This window comes from Plodia interpunctella, chromosome Z (assembly GCF_027563975.2).
Source record: "Plodia interpunctella isolate USDA-ARS_2022_Savannah chromosome Z, ilPloInte3.2, whole genome shotgun sequence".
NCBI classification, from domain to species: Eukaryota; Metazoa; Arthropoda; class Insecta; order Lepidoptera; family Pyralidae; genus Plodia; species Plodia interpunctella.
The window spans coordinates 12,403,152-12,420,506 of record NC_071324.2 but is presented as its reverse complement, the minus strand read 5'-3'; the positions used below and the strand labels follow the sequence as shown (position 1 = coordinate 12,420,506).

General features: G+C 36.7%; 1 protein-coding gene and 1 long non-coding RNA gene across 7 annotated transcripts in view; both read left to right on the top strand.

Annotated features, from left to right (window-relative positions):
* Nucleotides 1-873: 873 nt before the first annotated feature.
* LOC128683312 (F-actin-monooxygenase Mical-like) overlaps nucleotides 874-17,355 on the top strand; it is a 48,687-nt gene continuing 32,205 nt past the window's right edge. For 3 of the 6 annotated variants that reach the window (XM_053768795.1, XM_053768798.1, XM_053768794.1), the window contains exons 1-7: nucleotides 1,089-1,421; nucleotides 6,729-6,914; nucleotides 13,418-13,594; nucleotides 14,249-14,416; nucleotides 15,038-15,122; nucleotides 16,201-16,388; nucleotides 16,898-17,068. In XM_053768795.1, coding sequence (XP_053624770.1) covers nucleotides 1,419-1,421; nucleotides 6,729-6,914; nucleotides 13,418-13,594; nucleotides 14,249-14,416; nucleotides 15,038-15,122; nucleotides 16,201-16,388; nucleotides 16,898-17,068 — 978 coding nt within the window. In that variant the 5' untranslated portion in view covers nucleotides 1,089-1,418. Of the gene's footprint in view, nucleotides 977-1,088; nucleotides 1,422-6,728; nucleotides 6,915-13,417; nucleotides 13,595-14,248; nucleotides 14,417-15,037; nucleotides 15,123-16,200; nucleotides 16,389-16,897; nucleotides 17,069-17,355 lie in introns of those variants that run through there. The other 3 variants (XM_053768796.1, XM_053768797.2, XM_053768799.1) reach the window with 3 other exon arrangements.
* Nucleotides 1,428-3,381, top strand: LOC135310053 (uncharacterized). The gene is made up of 2 exons (XR_010370335.1): nucleotides 1,428-2,168; nucleotides 2,541-3,381. It is a non-coding gene; the product is annotated as an uncharacterized LOC135310053 (long non-coding RNA).

Here is a 17,355-nt window from a genome sequence, read left to right as displayed (position 1 = left end):
GCAGATGGCGCTACTGGTAGAACTAGGGATATCAAAACATTGCCATAAGGAATATTACGCAAAGCTCGGCGCAGATGGCGCTACTGGTACAACTAGGGTTAACAAACATTGCCAATAGACCCAAAAACCGCCAATTTTCAATATTATTGAAGATTACGACTGCCTTCTTTGCAATCGTGGTGCGAGTTTAAAGAAAAAAAAGAAGGATTTAGTGGATTATTGAATAGGCTTCAGAACACAAAGTGTTTAAATACAAGACGTATTTGCTAAATGATTCAAGTCCATTGTAAAACACAATAACATTAATATAATTATTGAACACTATTGATATCACAAAACTATTCAAATCCAAAATAAATATAAACCCACTTCGAATTGACTCGATGGTGAGATTTATATAGCAAAGTCGCACTACGCACCACCACCAACGCAACCACAACGATTCAAAATCCGATTTTTTCACACGAACCAAACCGATTGTATGCGGCAGCGCCCGTGGGCAGCGCTAAGACCAAGAAAACTATATATAAGGCGCGACATTGTCGTCCGTCACGACAGATGACTAGAAAGAAAAGAGATAGAGAAACAACAACATCTAAAGTGGCTCTAATCTCATATAAAGTGGCAGATTGGACGGGGCAGGTGACGACGAAATAGAAAATGATTTGTCCTTTTTTCTCGTGTTTGTAATACGCACAGCATTTTCCTGGATTAGGTCGACTGGGATGTATTCATAGTGAAATATAACATACGACCGGATCTTCAGAACCACGGTTCAGAATAATGTTTTCTCTGTCTGCGCGATGGGGTCTATAATTTTCTCTATCTACATTGGGTCTATAGCTTTATCTATCTATACACGAGTAGCTTTGACATCTGTTGTCTAGATTTTTGTCTATGATTTCTTTGGATTTTTTAGTTTTTAGCAATGGTCGCAAAAGGAGAGGATTGATTTGTTTCAATTTTTATTTTGCAGGTCAGTACATATTCTTCTTTATAATCTTTACGTATAGTATTGTAGTTGAGAATTATATTTCTATATCTACTGTAAGTATGTTATATATTAGTTGCCAATTATCAACTTGGTGTGTAACTAATCACTTTGCAACTAATATTCCGTGGCTACTTTCAGCGCAATTATAACATCAGTTATAAAGTTGAATAAATGTTAAAATTATTGTATTAGATCCAAAATATGATCTACGTGGGTGGCATTGTTCGTGTGTGATGTGGATCAATGAATAAGAGTTTTGCGAATGTTTTTTCTAAATTTACACTCCGTGCGTTCACCTAAGTAGGTACCTACCTACATAAAGTGTAACACTTTTCTTAGTGATCATTAGTATGCCGATCCTTATTTCGGATTCGAATTTCGGATTATAAAAAAAACTGAATGTGTGCTTTCTACATTTTATTGTATGGTAAGTACACCTACCATGTAACACCATTTTATTGTTACTTGTAAAAAGTACAATTTGTTTATATTTACGCATGTACCTACCCACAGATGTGTATAATAACAGTTCTATAATAGGTTTTATTGTTTTTTAATAACTTCATTGGGATGGAAAGTACAAAGTACTAATTTTCCAACCATAAGTGGTGTGGAAATATATTTATTCTGGCAAATATGGAATTGTATAAACTACCAATGACTGCTTTAGGACAAATGTCTTATGTTAGCTATTCCTCACATAATTATCAATTATAATTTAATGAATACTGGTCTTATTTAATTAAGATTATCATAAACATTGTCTGACAGTCACTAGCTATCATTGTTTAGGCATGTAAGGGGAAGGGAAGAGAATGCTTGTCTCAAAAAAAGGTTATGAGTGTGTATGGATGGAGAAGAAGATCAAAGAAAAGATTGAAAGAGAACATAGGTATGATATGAAAGTTTTAAAAGGCAATTAAGGTATGACAGGAAACAGTAGTGGAAGGAAAAGACATTATGCGCCAACATAAAGTGGGTTTAGGTAACTAACAAAATGAAGAAACAATGTCTGACACAATGGATAGATATTGGAAAGTGATTTGTCAGAAATTCAAGTACCTAGTATAAATTTTTGGATACAAATTTTTCAACTGGACCCATAATGGATAAAGATATTGTCATATACTGTATTTGAGGGTACTTGAAAATATCCAGTCTGGTTTTATGTCAGGTGAGGGAACACAAGTGTTTTTTACCGAATTTATCCTTTTCCAACTTGTATATATCAGATATGTTACTGTACATGTAAACAATATCACATGAGATAGAACCAAAGGAAAAAATATTAGTTAAAAACCTAAGTGCCTATAAATTAATTTGTGGTAAAATAAATTGAACTACTTGTTTTACAGAATATATGTTTCCTATGTTGTTTATACTTATAAATAAATTAAAAGCACATACACAAACATAAATATTTATGTAATACTACAAGTGGTTGAGCAGTGTTTTGATTATAATTTTGACAAACAGCTGTCTTTATAAGAAATACAAAAATTAATTATATACCATTGGTAATGAAATGAAATACATTTATTTGCAGGCAAACACGGTAAAAATACATGTTCAATACATGTTCGGATAACATGTCAATTTGTTATGTTTTTTATTGTGGTGGGTAGGTACTATTAGTAAATTTTTGTATTAGCTTCAGGAGCATGTGTGATTTAAAAGTTCCCAGTAGAAGGAGCAAACCTAAAGAGTTTTGGCTTGCCATTGTCAAGGAGATTATATGGGCCAATGGCCATTTAGTTAGCCAAAAACTGAGGATGCAAAGTGAAGAAGAAAATGTTCATTGGGAGCAATGAGTGGTATTATGTTTTGTAGATTTCTGATGTAGACAATATGGTACATTGTAGAATCTACCATATTATGAATCGACTTTAAAACATCTATATTTTAATGTTCTGGTCATTGAAAAATGTACCACAGAAAGTCAAACTTACTGTATGGTAAGGTAATATTGCCTTGTGATGCACTGCCATTCAAAAAGACAAAAATGTGAAAAGAAAAACCTGCAGAATCGAACAATCCAAAATCAATTGCAAACCACTGCAACGTTATATTGATGGCATCTACCTAATGATTTACTGTGGAAAATTATGATATACTGCAAAAATACGAAACTGATTCCAGATGGACTATATAAAGAAAAACAGGACATTTTTGCAAATCATTTAGCTGACCTTTTTGGACCACACATAGGTAGAAGATGGCGAGCCCAAAAATGAAATTGAACTTGAACTAAATTAAGACATCCAGCAATCTCTGCTTCCTAAACAAGAATGAACATAATATAATCTTCACAAATCCAATTTTTCTCCCTAACTAGATCCCACAGTTGTGCTGTAAAAGTAGCCATCTAGTATTTGAAATGAAACCGAGAGAGGAGCGCTTGGATGTGGGTCAAATCTAACTTGCAAAGGAATCCCGCACCTAAATAAAAAAAAAATAATTAAAACCTACGAAAGTCGTGAACAAGCTTGTGAGGCATAATTAAGCAGAATGAATGTACTAACTCGGCTGAATACGTGATACGACCGGAAGCGTACACCTGGAACGAGTCCAGTGTGGAGGGATGAGTAAACCTGGACTTTTTCAAACGGCCGTACTTGAATCCATCGGGCTGCTATGGACCGTGTCGTAAAAGACCAGTTTCGGCCGGGATTTAGTCCCTCACAGCCAGCGGCTGAAAATAGTTTGCGAATATTTCGGCATTGCACCGTATTGTGCTATGCGCCACTATCCTCAAGTGCTCTAGATGTTATTCCACTCATTATAATACTTATTTTTAACTGTATATCTTTTATTTTTCAAAACACATTCTCCACAAATCTCTGACTGCGCTGCTAATAAACAGCATGATCTACTAGTATTCTGTTAGAGATTTATAAATAAACAACGGGTCCGTCCCGGCTTCGCTCGGGTAAAATCTTATTTAATTATACACGTAAACCTTCCTCAAGTACCGCACAAAATCTTGGTGAAAACCGTACAAAAATCGGATCCTACCGATCCGATTTTTGAGTTGTTCACTTATAGACAGACAGGCGCGACAAGGGGACTTCTTTTCACAATATCTAACGATGTTAATTAAAATAAAAAAACACATCATAAGTATCATTCCTACTACACCGACGGCCGATCTGTCATTACCATTCTTCAATTTTTTGCCAACATCAGAATTATTTACATTGACGTAACATATTGTCAACATCTCGGCTTCTAAGCAACGTATCGCGATTAAACCTATACCAAGATTTTAAGTTAAAACATATGCTATATTCAACTGAAAACCACATAAATATATTTTCATCCTGTAGTTTTTGCGAATAATCGTACAGACAGAAAGACAGACAAATGTCCTAAAAATACAAAGTTTAGGCTTCTATTTGACCCATAAAGACCCACAACAGTTGCTGTTCTTTAATATCGAAAAGTAAAGATTAATATAAATAAATCTGTACTGGGTTTGACGACCTAGGTGGCGCAGTGGTAAAGTGCTTGCCTCTGAACCGAGAGGTCCCGGGTTCGATCCCCGGTCTGGTCATGATGGAAAATGATCTTTTTCTGATTGGCCCGGGTCTTGGATGTTTATCTATATATATATATGTATTTGTTATAAAAATAGTATCGTTGAGTTAGTATTCCATAACACAAGTCTCGAACTTACTTTGGGGCTAGCTCGATCTGTGTGATTTGTCCTTATATATTTATTTATTCTGATTTTATTCCAGAAACCATTTCTCATTGAAAATTGACGAATGCGTCGCTGCGGCGATCGCAACGCTCGTAGGAATTATGAATAATGTATCTATGTTGATGCATTAAAAGGGATACGTTTTAAAAAATATATTGTTTCGTTGGCTTTTTTTTTCCACATTGTTGTCGACAAACAACAATATGTTACAGTTCTAAACACCATTATTGTGACGAATAAAATTCAGTAACATCAGGCAAAAGTTAAAACAATTAATGATAATCTGAATTGTTATTTCCAATTTAACGTAGTAAGTCTCTGGGTATTGTTATTTTAATTAATTAAGCGTTAAACAATTAGAATGGCGCACCTTGATGACGTCTACAGGTTTATTCTAGACCAGTCACCTTTTGGGTTTCGTTTAAATTTAGGTTCTTTAATGCTTATTTTACAGCCATCTGGTATAGTTCGTTTCTAGTTTTTTCATTGAACGACGCCGTTCAACCAAACGTCCTAAATGTCAGCAAATTGGATGGAGATAAGTAAAGTAATTATTTTTATTTTAATAAAAATAAAGTAGCACCACGGCAAACAGAGAAAATTAATGTTGTATATTTAAAAGATCCGCCCTATAGGCTTTTAGCTGTGGAAAAGTGAATTCAAAATTAGTGCAAAATGAAGAACTATTAAGTCAACAAGGCTTCTGTTTTTGACATACGACTACGGAACCCTAAAACTGGCTGAACTCCGGACACAATCTAATGTCTGCTCTGTCTTCTTCTTTCTAATACGCGTGTCTCTTTCATGTTCGAGCGATCGTATAAACATATATCAATATCATTTTTTTTTTCTCTGTCTACGAGAAATAGTGACAAAACATTTATTATTGGATCTGCTCAACTATGTATTAAAATAAAATAAAAAATGAATAATCTGGGTTCATAATAAGGTGGTCGAGTGTAAGGTATCTCATCTTAGATCCACAACGTGCCAAAACGTAGCATCTAAGTCGAAGGACGTAGTTTTGCCAACACCCTATATGTTTCTGATCTTTTCATTTCTAAATATATCTGCCCCAGTTGGACGACTGTCTTGCCGACATAATCGATCAATAGGTCGGTTGGTCTTAGAAAACATTGCATTATGTCTGAGAGTATAGAGAAATAACGCTAACATGTCCTGTAGATTCTAACCACAAATACTATAAATTCCTGTCCATCGCCAGGGATCAGGTTAACAGGTGTTTTTTTTATCCAAACCATCGGACCAGTAGCCCGTAACAATACCTATTCTGAAACTTGTATTCAATGTCAGTATTGGTTTTAGCGTTCATAAAAAATCGCTCAAGTGCGCGTTGGATTCGCGCACTTAGGATTTCGCGGCGTGAATTGTTAGTAATCAGCTGGGAATAAATACCGGTGTACAAAATTAGAAACTTTCAAAAGTCGATTACTGACAATCTTTGGAATCTCAATCCACCCAACAATCTCCGTACAGCGAAATTTGGTTTTCTAATTTCGCAATTCTCTTGCCCTTATCTACCCCGTAACGGATAAAATTCTGTATCTATTTCAAGTGAGCCTTACAGTTCTTTATGGGACTCAGCAGGATTAATATTGTTGGTTCCCGCTGTGGAACCACCTCATCTTAAGGGGAGTGTTCATAATAATGCTGGTTTTACAATAGTCCGCTGTCGCGGCTTCGCTCGAATAAAACCATAATCCTTACATATTATAAAACAAAGTCTTCTGCTACGTCTGTCTGTCTGTTCGCCATAAACTCAAAAACTACTGCACGGACTATCATGCGGTTTTCACCAATACATAATGGGATTTCTGAGGAAGGTGTATAATTAATTGTTTTTACCCGAGCGAAGGCGGGACGGGCCGCTTGTAAAATATAAACCTTCCCCACGAATCACACTATGTTATAGTGAAAACCGTACAAAAATCCGTCCGGTAGTTTTGAGTTTATCGCGTTCATACAGACAGATTTCTTTTACATAATAAGTATACGATTGATTTCTTGCAGTCCATAAAGATGAACCGGGGTGTTCGCGTGGAGGCGACGCCGCCGGAGTGCGCGCTGGCCGCAGAGATGTTCGACCACTTCTGCGCAGCTGGCACCATGAAGCAGATCCTGGCCCTACACCGCGAGATCTGCAACACGCTCACACTGCGCCCCAACAGACTGCCCGATTTCTACCCGAAACTAAAGGTAATATAGGCTTTTATACAAAAGTTTGTAATGTACACACAAGGGTGTTTCTCAGAGCGTTTCGACCGCCGCGGACGCTCTAACATTACGATCCGTCAATTTTCTTGAGGAAGGAATCATTTCCAAAATCAATCATTACTATTATTATAAAGAGGTAAGCGTTTGTGAGATTGTATGTTTGAGGCGGGTAACCTCCGAAACTACCGATCCAATCTCAAAAATTCTTTCCCCATTAGAAAAGTACATTGTCCAAGATTGCTATAGGCTATATTTTATTACAAAATTTCCACGGGAGCAGAGCCCCGGGCAACATCTAGTCATTCTTAAAATTTACATTTTTATTATTATTTTAAAGATATTTATCTTAAAGTCAGATAGGAAAATTAATTCTTGTTTTTGTTAAAATTTGAAAAAATGCAATGACAGCGCGTCCGCAGCGGTCGAAACGCACACAAAGCGAGAAGGTAAATTTGCAGTGGCGGACTTATCCCGTGAAGGGATCTCTTCCCGGGAGAATTTCATTTTTACTTACTTTCATTTACTTTCACTTGTCTCCTTGTTTATTTGTCTGTAATGAAATTTCGCCTAGGGCCGGCGAGAGAGGTGTCGGGCGACCTGCGATGAGATGGGCGGACGATATAATAAAAGTCGCAGGTTGTACATGGATGAGAGAGGCACAGGACAGAGGAGGGTGGCGTACGCGAAGAGAGGGCTATGCCCAGCAGTGGGCACAAAGAGGCTGAAATGATGATGACGATGAAAGAAATTTCGCAAAATTTCTCCTACCTCCGTTTGCCCTACTCAGTTGAAATTTCCCACTTCGGTGCTTCGGCCCTGGTAGAAGAGGAAACTTAGAAATGTTGGCCTATCTCAAAGATGATATCCATGGCGACCATGCGATACTGCTGAAACTCATTTTTGAATGACATATGGTTGATACCGACATGAAAAAGCCGATACGGCGTGGCACTAAAATTCACTATTATTAATTAGTAAAAAAGTGGTAGAATTCGTTTACAATTATCCGTACGTTCTAACCTTGAACGGGTTTAATTACTTAAATTAATTAATAATGTGTTTTTTTGAAAATATTTTTGTAACAAGCAAATTGTCCGACATGACTCAATACTTTTAGGTGCGTATTATTTGGGTTGGAACGGAATTACTTGCATAATTTGTGTAGTGTTGAAGTACACGGAACATACACAAACATATAGGCTTTGTCTTGTTCTTCATTTTTAGATGTGCAGTATGCAATTTCAATATTACAAAATTCTTAGTCCCTCAAGTTGACATTGAAAGTCTTAGTTATTACAAGACTTAGTTTTAGTGAATTGGCGGTGAGTTCTTGTTGACGAAGTCGTGGGCAATTCCTAGTGTGTATTTTTATGTAGCTACTAGCTGCGCCCCGAAGTTTAGCTCCCGTGGGAATTTTGGGATAAAAAGTACCTTATGTGTTAATCCAAGTTATTTTCTACCCGTGTACCAAATTTCATAACAATCGATACAGTAGATAATGCGTGAAAAGGTAACAAACAAACAAACCTACTTTCGCAATTATAATATATTAGTTGGAATAGTTGGGATTAGGTCCCACTGCTGGACAAAAGCTTTCCCTTTCTGTGTCAACCACTGTGGCTCATCACTCGCCCGTTGTAACTATTCCTTATCTTTATTTAATGAATTATTTAAATAATATTTAATTAGTAAACAATGTTGATAACATCGAATAAACGAGTATTCTCCCGTGGATGTCCTACTATGCAGTTGACATCATGCAGGCGGACAGTCGTGAAATCACAGCGGAATCTTACATTTTTTAACATTTATTTTTTATGCTGACTTCGCAGCCTCACAGCCGGGAATGAAACCGGGAATACGCGAGGATGAGAGAAGGAAATGAGTAGCATTTGTCTTTAATATAACCATTGTGTCGGGGAAAGTGATATAAATTGTGAAAAGTAATGTTGACAGCAACAAAATAAACGTCTGCCGGCAACGGCCTCTATTCCGGGCGCTTCCGAGTGGAACAATCTATCAGGTTTCAACGGTATCCAAAACTCCAGCGGACGATGGCCCAGAGCCAACTCTGCGATTATATATTAAAGCGCCGAATACACTCGATGCTGCCTTCTTTCAATCTTAACAAATACGAATTCGAAATTATTCTTTCATAGTCACGTATTTGACGTAAACAATTTGAAAGGAAAATTTAAGTGACTTGTCTACGAAGTCGCGGGCGATTGCTAGTCTACATTAATTGTATTTTTATATAGGTCCCACTGTTGGGCAAAACTCTTCCATTTCTATCACTCGCACGCCAGTTGTTGCCATTCCCTGTCTTATATTAATTGCTTTTATAGGTACTTAATTTTAATATCAGAAACTTGTGAATTTTTTTTAAAAAAAAGTAGCCTATATATTTGACATCAAAATCGGTCCAGTGATTTATCCATGAAAGCGGAACAGACAAACTTATTTATATAGTACTAGCGGCCCGTCCCGGCTTCGCACGTGTAAAAACATTAAAGAAATTGAAAAAAATAAATTGTATACCTAAACCTTCCTCAGGAACCACACTATCTATTGGTGAAAACCACATGAAAATCCATGCATCAGTGTTTAAGTTTATCGCGTACAGACCGACAGACAGACAGACGCGGCAGTGGACTTTGTTTTATAATATGTAAAGATTTACTATTATTTTTATTTACTGTTCTTTAATAATGTGTTGACAAATAGGCAAAATGCGAATGATGTTTACCAAATAATAGTAATTATGTAACATTTTGTGGCGTATGCTTCCGCCTTGGAATAGAACCACTCGATGTCCTGCAGTGGATGTCGTATGAGGCTAAGGCAAAATAGCATTCCTCCAGAGTGGTGACGTTAGGCAGGCGACCGGTTGTAAAATCTCGGGCGAATCTATAAAATTTTAAGCGGGTATAAGTCTCGCTCATCAGAGATGAATTGTAATTGAGAGTAATGTGTCAACAATATAATTTCTACGATATTTTTATCGTATAGTAAAAGCCTTCATGTGCATATATTTTTTGTATTGCTTTTTTATTTACAATATTACAGTCAACTGCATCTCAAGTTATCGTGTAAGTACCTGTATATCGCCGCAGTGATAGCGAATCAGCACTGCAGATATATGAATAGCTGGACGTGGTGTTGTGTTATCCGATCTATAATGAAATTTTCTGTGAATCCTTGCTTAGATCGTTTTAAATTGATTACCTTTATCATACTAATGTTATCGTTGGTATCTAAGATAAGCGATAAACTAATTTTGCTCGGCGATGTGTTTGCTTTGCATGCGTGTGCTATTTTCAGTATGCGAATTGTTTGATTTGTGTCATGTTCATCCCTATTTAAAGCTGAACGAGTCGTGTTTGGTGGATATCCTCAGAAAATGAATATTTTGATATAATTTTTAATGCAACAGCCCGCAATTGCTGGACAGATATGCAATTTACAATATTATGTTAGATTTCTGATCCTTATTCTACTAATATTATAAATGCGAAAGAGCATGTATGTGTATGTTTGTTACTCTTTCACGCAAAATCTGTTGGATGAATTAGAATAACACATTGAGTAGTTTTTATCCCGAAATTCCCACGGAAGCGAAGCCCCGGGTCACAGCTAGTGTATTATAAAAAAGGTCTTCTGCCGCGCTCCCTGAAGAGGAATTGATTGATTAAATGATTCCTGAAAGTTTAGGTGTACGATTTGTTATGTGTTTACTCGAGCGAAGCCGGGACGGCAGCTCAAATCTTTTGTACATATGAAAAATATTTTTCCTTCTGAAAATTTTAATTGATTTACAGTATATATATGCTTTAAGACCATTTGGCATCTGAAACCTGAACAGAAAAGTTGAAGGACATTTTCATAATTAGTTCATAAATTAGAAAGTATGTATGTAGGTTCCCACCATGTGTTTTAGCAAATAAAAATTATGATTATGATTACGAGTATATATAATATATTCGTACATAAATAAATAAATAAATATATTAGGACAAATCACACAGATTGAGCTAGCCCCAAAGTAAGTTCGAGACTTGTGTTATGGGATACTAACTCAACGATACTATATTTTATAACTAATACATATATAGATATATGTCCAATGCATTTTAATACTTTATGAATGCTAGTTTTAATTCCAGCCACTTGTCCCCCCCGATGGATGTCTCGTCCTATCCTAGATCCTAAGTGTGACATCAGACCATTTTAACATATTATTGAGTTGAACTACAGTTGAGGTACTCGTAGACGCACTGTAGCTAGTTTGCATGGAGTCCCACGTTGTCAATGGTTTCCATAAAAAATCTACAAAATACGTAAACTCTCACTATGCTTATAATAAACCACTTATGTTGGTTTTGCTTTGTCTTGTTATTCGTTAGGTATTTGTTTTTTTCTTTTTAGAATTTTAACTGCATTGCGTAATTTAAATTACTATTGTATTCACTGTAAGAATTTAATATGTATGAAAGTGATTTAACTATGTTTTATAATATTAATATCGTCATGTTTTCGAACTGAAACCACAGTTTATGTAATTAATTTTCTGTGTTGTCCGTCTACAAATTAGCTTGCGACCCGGGGCTTCGGTCCTTTGTAAATTGCAGTATGCAAGGTGCCTATCAGTGTACTAAATTTGTGACCTGTTTTTACTTATGTAATATAATATTCGTTAAGAGTAGAATAGTAGGGTTTCATGAACCAATATCGGACCGAGAAATTAAATCATCGTTAAAATGTGTTGTAAACTGAACTGGCATTAAAATTTCCAACGCTCCGTAGCATAAGAGAAAGTGATAATTTCAAAGATTTCTTCCAAGCATACGAACAGTTATATAAACCTTGTATAACAATCGCCGCTTGTTGTTCAGATGTGAATTGCTAACGATGCTAAGAACGGGATAAATGTGTGCTATATGTTAGCGAGTCCTGGGCTCCGACGCCCAACGGCTGTGAAGAAACAGGGCAAATGCTCATATGACTCACGCTCAATGAGAAAAATGTTACAGAGTTCTCGGCACGTGGGTAGTATGCGTCAACATTACAGTCAGCATCAAAATTATATGAACGCCTAGTGTAGTCAAAATGATCTCGTTGCTCGTATGGTTTACTGACGTTGTGTACCAAGACATCCATACAAATAGAGTTATGGCCAGATGAAAGCGGCTACTGGACATTTTTCTAACCGTGGCCATCTTTATTCACACATACATAGAAATAAATGTTCCATATCTTCTTATCTGCTACTGATCTCCCGTACGTACATGCATATTCTGTTAATTCGTTGGTTGCGTGTGTGTAGATCGTCATATCGAATGATTTTAACTAGTATGTCGCGCCGCTTTTTTGCCGTCTGCGAATGTGTAACGCTATTTTTATTTATATTGAAAACTGAGCGTATTTTTTTTATTTTATTTTTTTATTTTACGTATATGTTATTGATCTGGGACTAGATTTCCATCATTCCAAATTGTTCTACAATGGTCAAAAGAAATGTAATTAAAAAAGAAATTTATGGTTTTACGTTTTAATTTTTAACAATAACATGGTTTTTTCCCTTAAATCCATACAAGATCTGAACATTAAATCTACGGTGGCGCAGTGGTAAAGTGCTTGTCTCTGAACCGAGAGGCCCCGGGTTCGATCCCCGGTCGGGTCATGATGGAATTCTTTTTCTGATTGGCCCGGGTCTTGGATGTTTATCTATATTTGTATGTTATAAATGTAAATGTTATACTTTGGGGCTAGCTCAATCTGTGTGATTTGTCCTAATATATTTATTAAAAAAAATATTTAAAAAATCTATGGATATTGAAAGAAAATTAACAATGGTCCAAATTCATCGTTAAAGTAGTTTTCTTCTCAAAAATTGAATGAAGATGCGCTTGGGTATAAAGTTAAATATAATTCTATGTTACATTTAATATGAGCATAGCAATTTTTTAAATGTGTTTTTGCAAATGCCGGCTGTCTTTTGTTTGGTTTAGATGAATATTCGCTTTCACCTTATAATTTAAAATCGCGCAAGTTTTTTCAATTTGCTAAAAATATAATTGCCTAAGATTTTGAACGAAATATACATGTTGCGGTCAGTATGTTTAATTGGACGTTATTAATTCTCGCTAGATTATTTTTACTAACCAAATTAGCGTTTATTATTTCTTTTCACATACCCAGCGTAACGTAATCCTCACGTTTTCTCGAATTAGTGAGTAGGAGTTTAGGAGTAATTAAGATATGACTATTTATTTATTATACAGATACTCAATACCGACACCATTATCAACACACCGACTGTAGGAGATTGGGGAGGATTTTGTATGACGTGTTTATATGCACCACTAGTTGTGTCATTAGGAACAGCAGTAGAATATGCTATAGCCAAATAAAAAAGCAACCACACGTCACACCCACCTCTTTATCCAAAAGCTAAGTAATTAATAGTTTCACATTTTTGATTGCAGGCCAAGTTAGCGAGCTCGTGGAAAGCGCAGGCGCTATTCAAGAAATTCGACGCTCGGGCCAACCACAAAGTTTACTCGAAGGGGCGCGCTTGCACCGCGACCAGGGCCCTCATCATCGGCGCGGGGCCTTGCGGTTTGCGGGCCGCGATCGAGTGCCAGTTGCTGGGTGCCAAAGTGGTGAGGATCTGTTGCTATCACTGTCTTGGCTTGTTGAAATCCCAATCCTGAGGGGTTAGATCGGGTTTCCATTTCACTTCTCACCATCGAATCGATTCGAAGTGAGACGCAGCGAACCAATCATATTGCACGGTGGTTGTCGTTGCGTCACACCGGCGCAATGTGATTGGTTCGCTGCGTCTCACTTCGAATCGATTCGATAGTGAGAAGTAAAATAAGAATCCGCACTTCACCCACTGTTATTTATGTGGTTATCGTACCTTAGGTTATTTTTTTAAAACCCAAATGTAAATGTATACATAGTCTTCGGCTTAGGCACTAGGCCGTATGTATATTCAACAATTCAGTGACGGTGTGTGTTCACTGCAGCCTATGGACACTGCAATACAAGGTGTGTCATACAGGCCATTTTTATAGCTTATGTCTGTGCCAAAGTACCTTATAACTCTCACCCTTTAATAATGCAAGCACTGTTGTTTGATGGCAGAAATAGATCTAATAATATGACAAATACAACAGTTCATTCAGGAACCTAAACTGAATCTCGTTAGTATTTAAAATGTACGAATTTGCGTGGCAGATCAATATGTCTTAAACTGGATTGCAAATAGCTGAGTCTTTGTTCTATGTAATGTAATAAATAAATTTGTCCAGGTGGTGATCGAGAAACGCGACCGCATGTCCAGGAACAACGTGCTTCACTTGTGGCCATTTGTGATACAAGACCTCCGCGCGCTCGGCGCCAAAAAGTTCTTCGGGAAGTTCTGCGCTGGCTCCATAGACCACATCAGCATCAGACAACTGCAGTGTATCCTGCTTAAGGTAAGTAAAAGTACACTAATATGTTACGTTATAGATGCGCATTATACGTCGCTAACTCCACAAGATCCTTTTTCCTGGTGGACTCTCTTGAGACCCCACTCGTCTGCCTCGGCCGCGCTTTTTACACAACTTTTGAGAAATTACAATAAGGCCTCCTTTGTTTTTGCTTTTGGTCATAGCCGACGAAGAAATTATCTCATTCGTACATGTTTCTAGTTCCATTTTTTTTATAATAATGAGCAAGTTGCTGGATTCCTGCAACACTAGCAGTCACACACGCGTTGACGACCTTGAGTCAATCTTTTTGAAGAACTCCGTTTTATAATCTCTAGGGGAAGGGTCTTGTTCCACGTCCTCACAGTACGTGGAAGGAAGTTTCTTTTAAAGCCCACCATACGCAACACATTCCTGGCCATCTTGCCTCAAAGCCTGAGACTGGCGTTTAAAAACAAACCTCTTGCGGTGAAGTTCATTGCGCCGTTTCTTTTTCACCTGCGTTTTGGAAGTCGGCAGTAGACTTAGTTTAAGTAATTTTTTGATGTCAACAAGTGATGTATATCATCCTAAATTGAATAAAGAATTTTGAATTTGAATCCATAATATGTCTGTGTGTTTTCATAGGTGGCGCTGTTGTTGGGGGTGGAGTTTCACGAGGGTGTCAGTTTTGAAGAACTGTTGGAACCGACGGACTCTGAGAATTCTGAAAGTAAGTCATTACATCTTTGTGTTGTCTTCGGATACTGTATTTGTAGGAATAAGAAGGGAGTGTTGAGTGAAATGGCAAGTGACATACTGTGCCGGCCCCACGGGACTGGGAACATGATCAAGAAACTGTATTCCATCTGTAACATGCTGTAAAAAACCCAAGTCGCGCAGCTCAGTTTTTCTACCGTAAAAAGTTGTGAGGTCCATGTAATACCAAGTCGATAAATTTATTTAGTACCTACTTAAGGGACCTTCTGTCTTAAGTTATTACGTAAGTTATTATAATACCAATATAAAAAACCTTTTAGGTTTTAAATAAATAGATCGACTTGGCCATCGCATGAAAACACAAGGTATCTTACATGTATGAGTATGAATACATATTAAATAATTCATTAAAATACATACATACATGTCCTCACAACCTTACGCCCGTCGACTGCAGTAGAGATCCCCTACACGGGGTAAGTCATCTGTTGCACATCTGACAATTTTAATGTATGTACGTACTTAGTTTTCGTACAATGAGTAACAAATATTTATATGAAAGATTATAAACTTACTATTGTTATATTGTTACTAGCGGTCCGGTCCATAAGACATAATAAATTACACATAATATGGTGATAACTGCATGAAAATCCGTGCTGTGTTTTTTTTTTTAAATTATTACGAACATACAGACAGACACATAGACGCAGCAGAGACTATGTTTTATAATATTTAGGAAATTAAATACCACCACTTTGGGATAAGGGATGGTGCAATAACATAGAGTCACACGTCACTACATCAATTCGACACGAGTAAGATCATCGTATTTCTAAGTTACATTGTTTTTAATGAAATTAATCGATGTCTATGTGTGTGTATATGCATCATAAATTAATTTAAGAACTTTGTTCTTGTCAGTGGAGCATTTTCCATCTAATTCTGTCCTCAGCCATCAATTTCATCTCCCTATACGACACGACCTTTCCCTTCTCTTTTATTTCATCTAGGAATGAAATAAAAGTTTCTCTTCTTGCTTCGTTTTGTCTTTTTTTATATATACACCTACATAATAATGTAATTTTTAGCTTTAGGCTGGCGCGCGCGCGTCACTCCGTTGGATCATCCAGTTTCTCAATACGAATTCGATACTCTGCTCGGTGCGGACGGCAAGAGGAACACTCTGCAGGGCTTCAAGAGGAAGGAGTTCCGCGGGAAACTGGCCATGGCCATCACGGCCAACTTCATCAATCGCCACACCGAGCAAGAAGCTTCGGTAATGAATACACACTTCCATACACAAATACACTTCTCACAGTCTTTTGTTTTTAAATTTAAAAATCTGCGTGAGACCCGCTTTCATACTTAAAATTTAATAATTTAAAAAAATAAGTGACAGATACATGACATATGTTATATGTCATAAAAAACTTTTAGTGTCATGAGAGAGATTGTATTAGATTACACATTAGAGAAGCGTGACTAAAATATCTTCTGCGCAGTAAACCGTTTAGGAATACGCTCGTCGGGGGCCTTTTTAAAGCACCATCGTGTGTATCATAATAAAGCATTGTTGTAATTTTGTACCTATATAAAATTTCAGAATAATCGGTTGATTTATTATTATCTTGAACTCGAGTTGCAACCGAACAATCATTGTGATTTGGTAGTCATGATAGATTTTTTTCTGTGTGAATGTAACCTATATAAAATAATATACTCACAGTGTGAGTCTGTCTGTTCTAGCGACCGCCGTCAAGAAAAAAGCGTATTTTTTTTCGGCAGGTCCCAGAGATAAGCGGTGTGGCGTTCATATTCAACCAGAAATTCTTCAAGGAGCTATACGAGAATACAGGAATCGACCTCGAGAACATTGTGTATTACAAAGACGACACGCACTACTTCGTCATGACTGCAAAGAAGCACAGCCTTCTGGATAAAGGCGTGCTTCTGAACGTAAGTTTGTATTTGCTTGTGTTGAAAATGTGGATTTTAGAAATGTATGAGAATTGATCAAATCTAAATAGAGAATAGGTAGAAATGAGACCCAATTTTTCAATTTCAATAAATAGTTTTTTTATTTAAAAACATAGAACATTGTGACACAGTCTAGCTTATTTTTAAAATAATACTGGCTGTTTATATTAATAACTAGCTTTTGTCCGCGGTTTTGCCCGCGTGATTTTCACTTCACTGAAATATTTAGTAACTAATCTGATTTCGCCATACAAACATTTTACGAC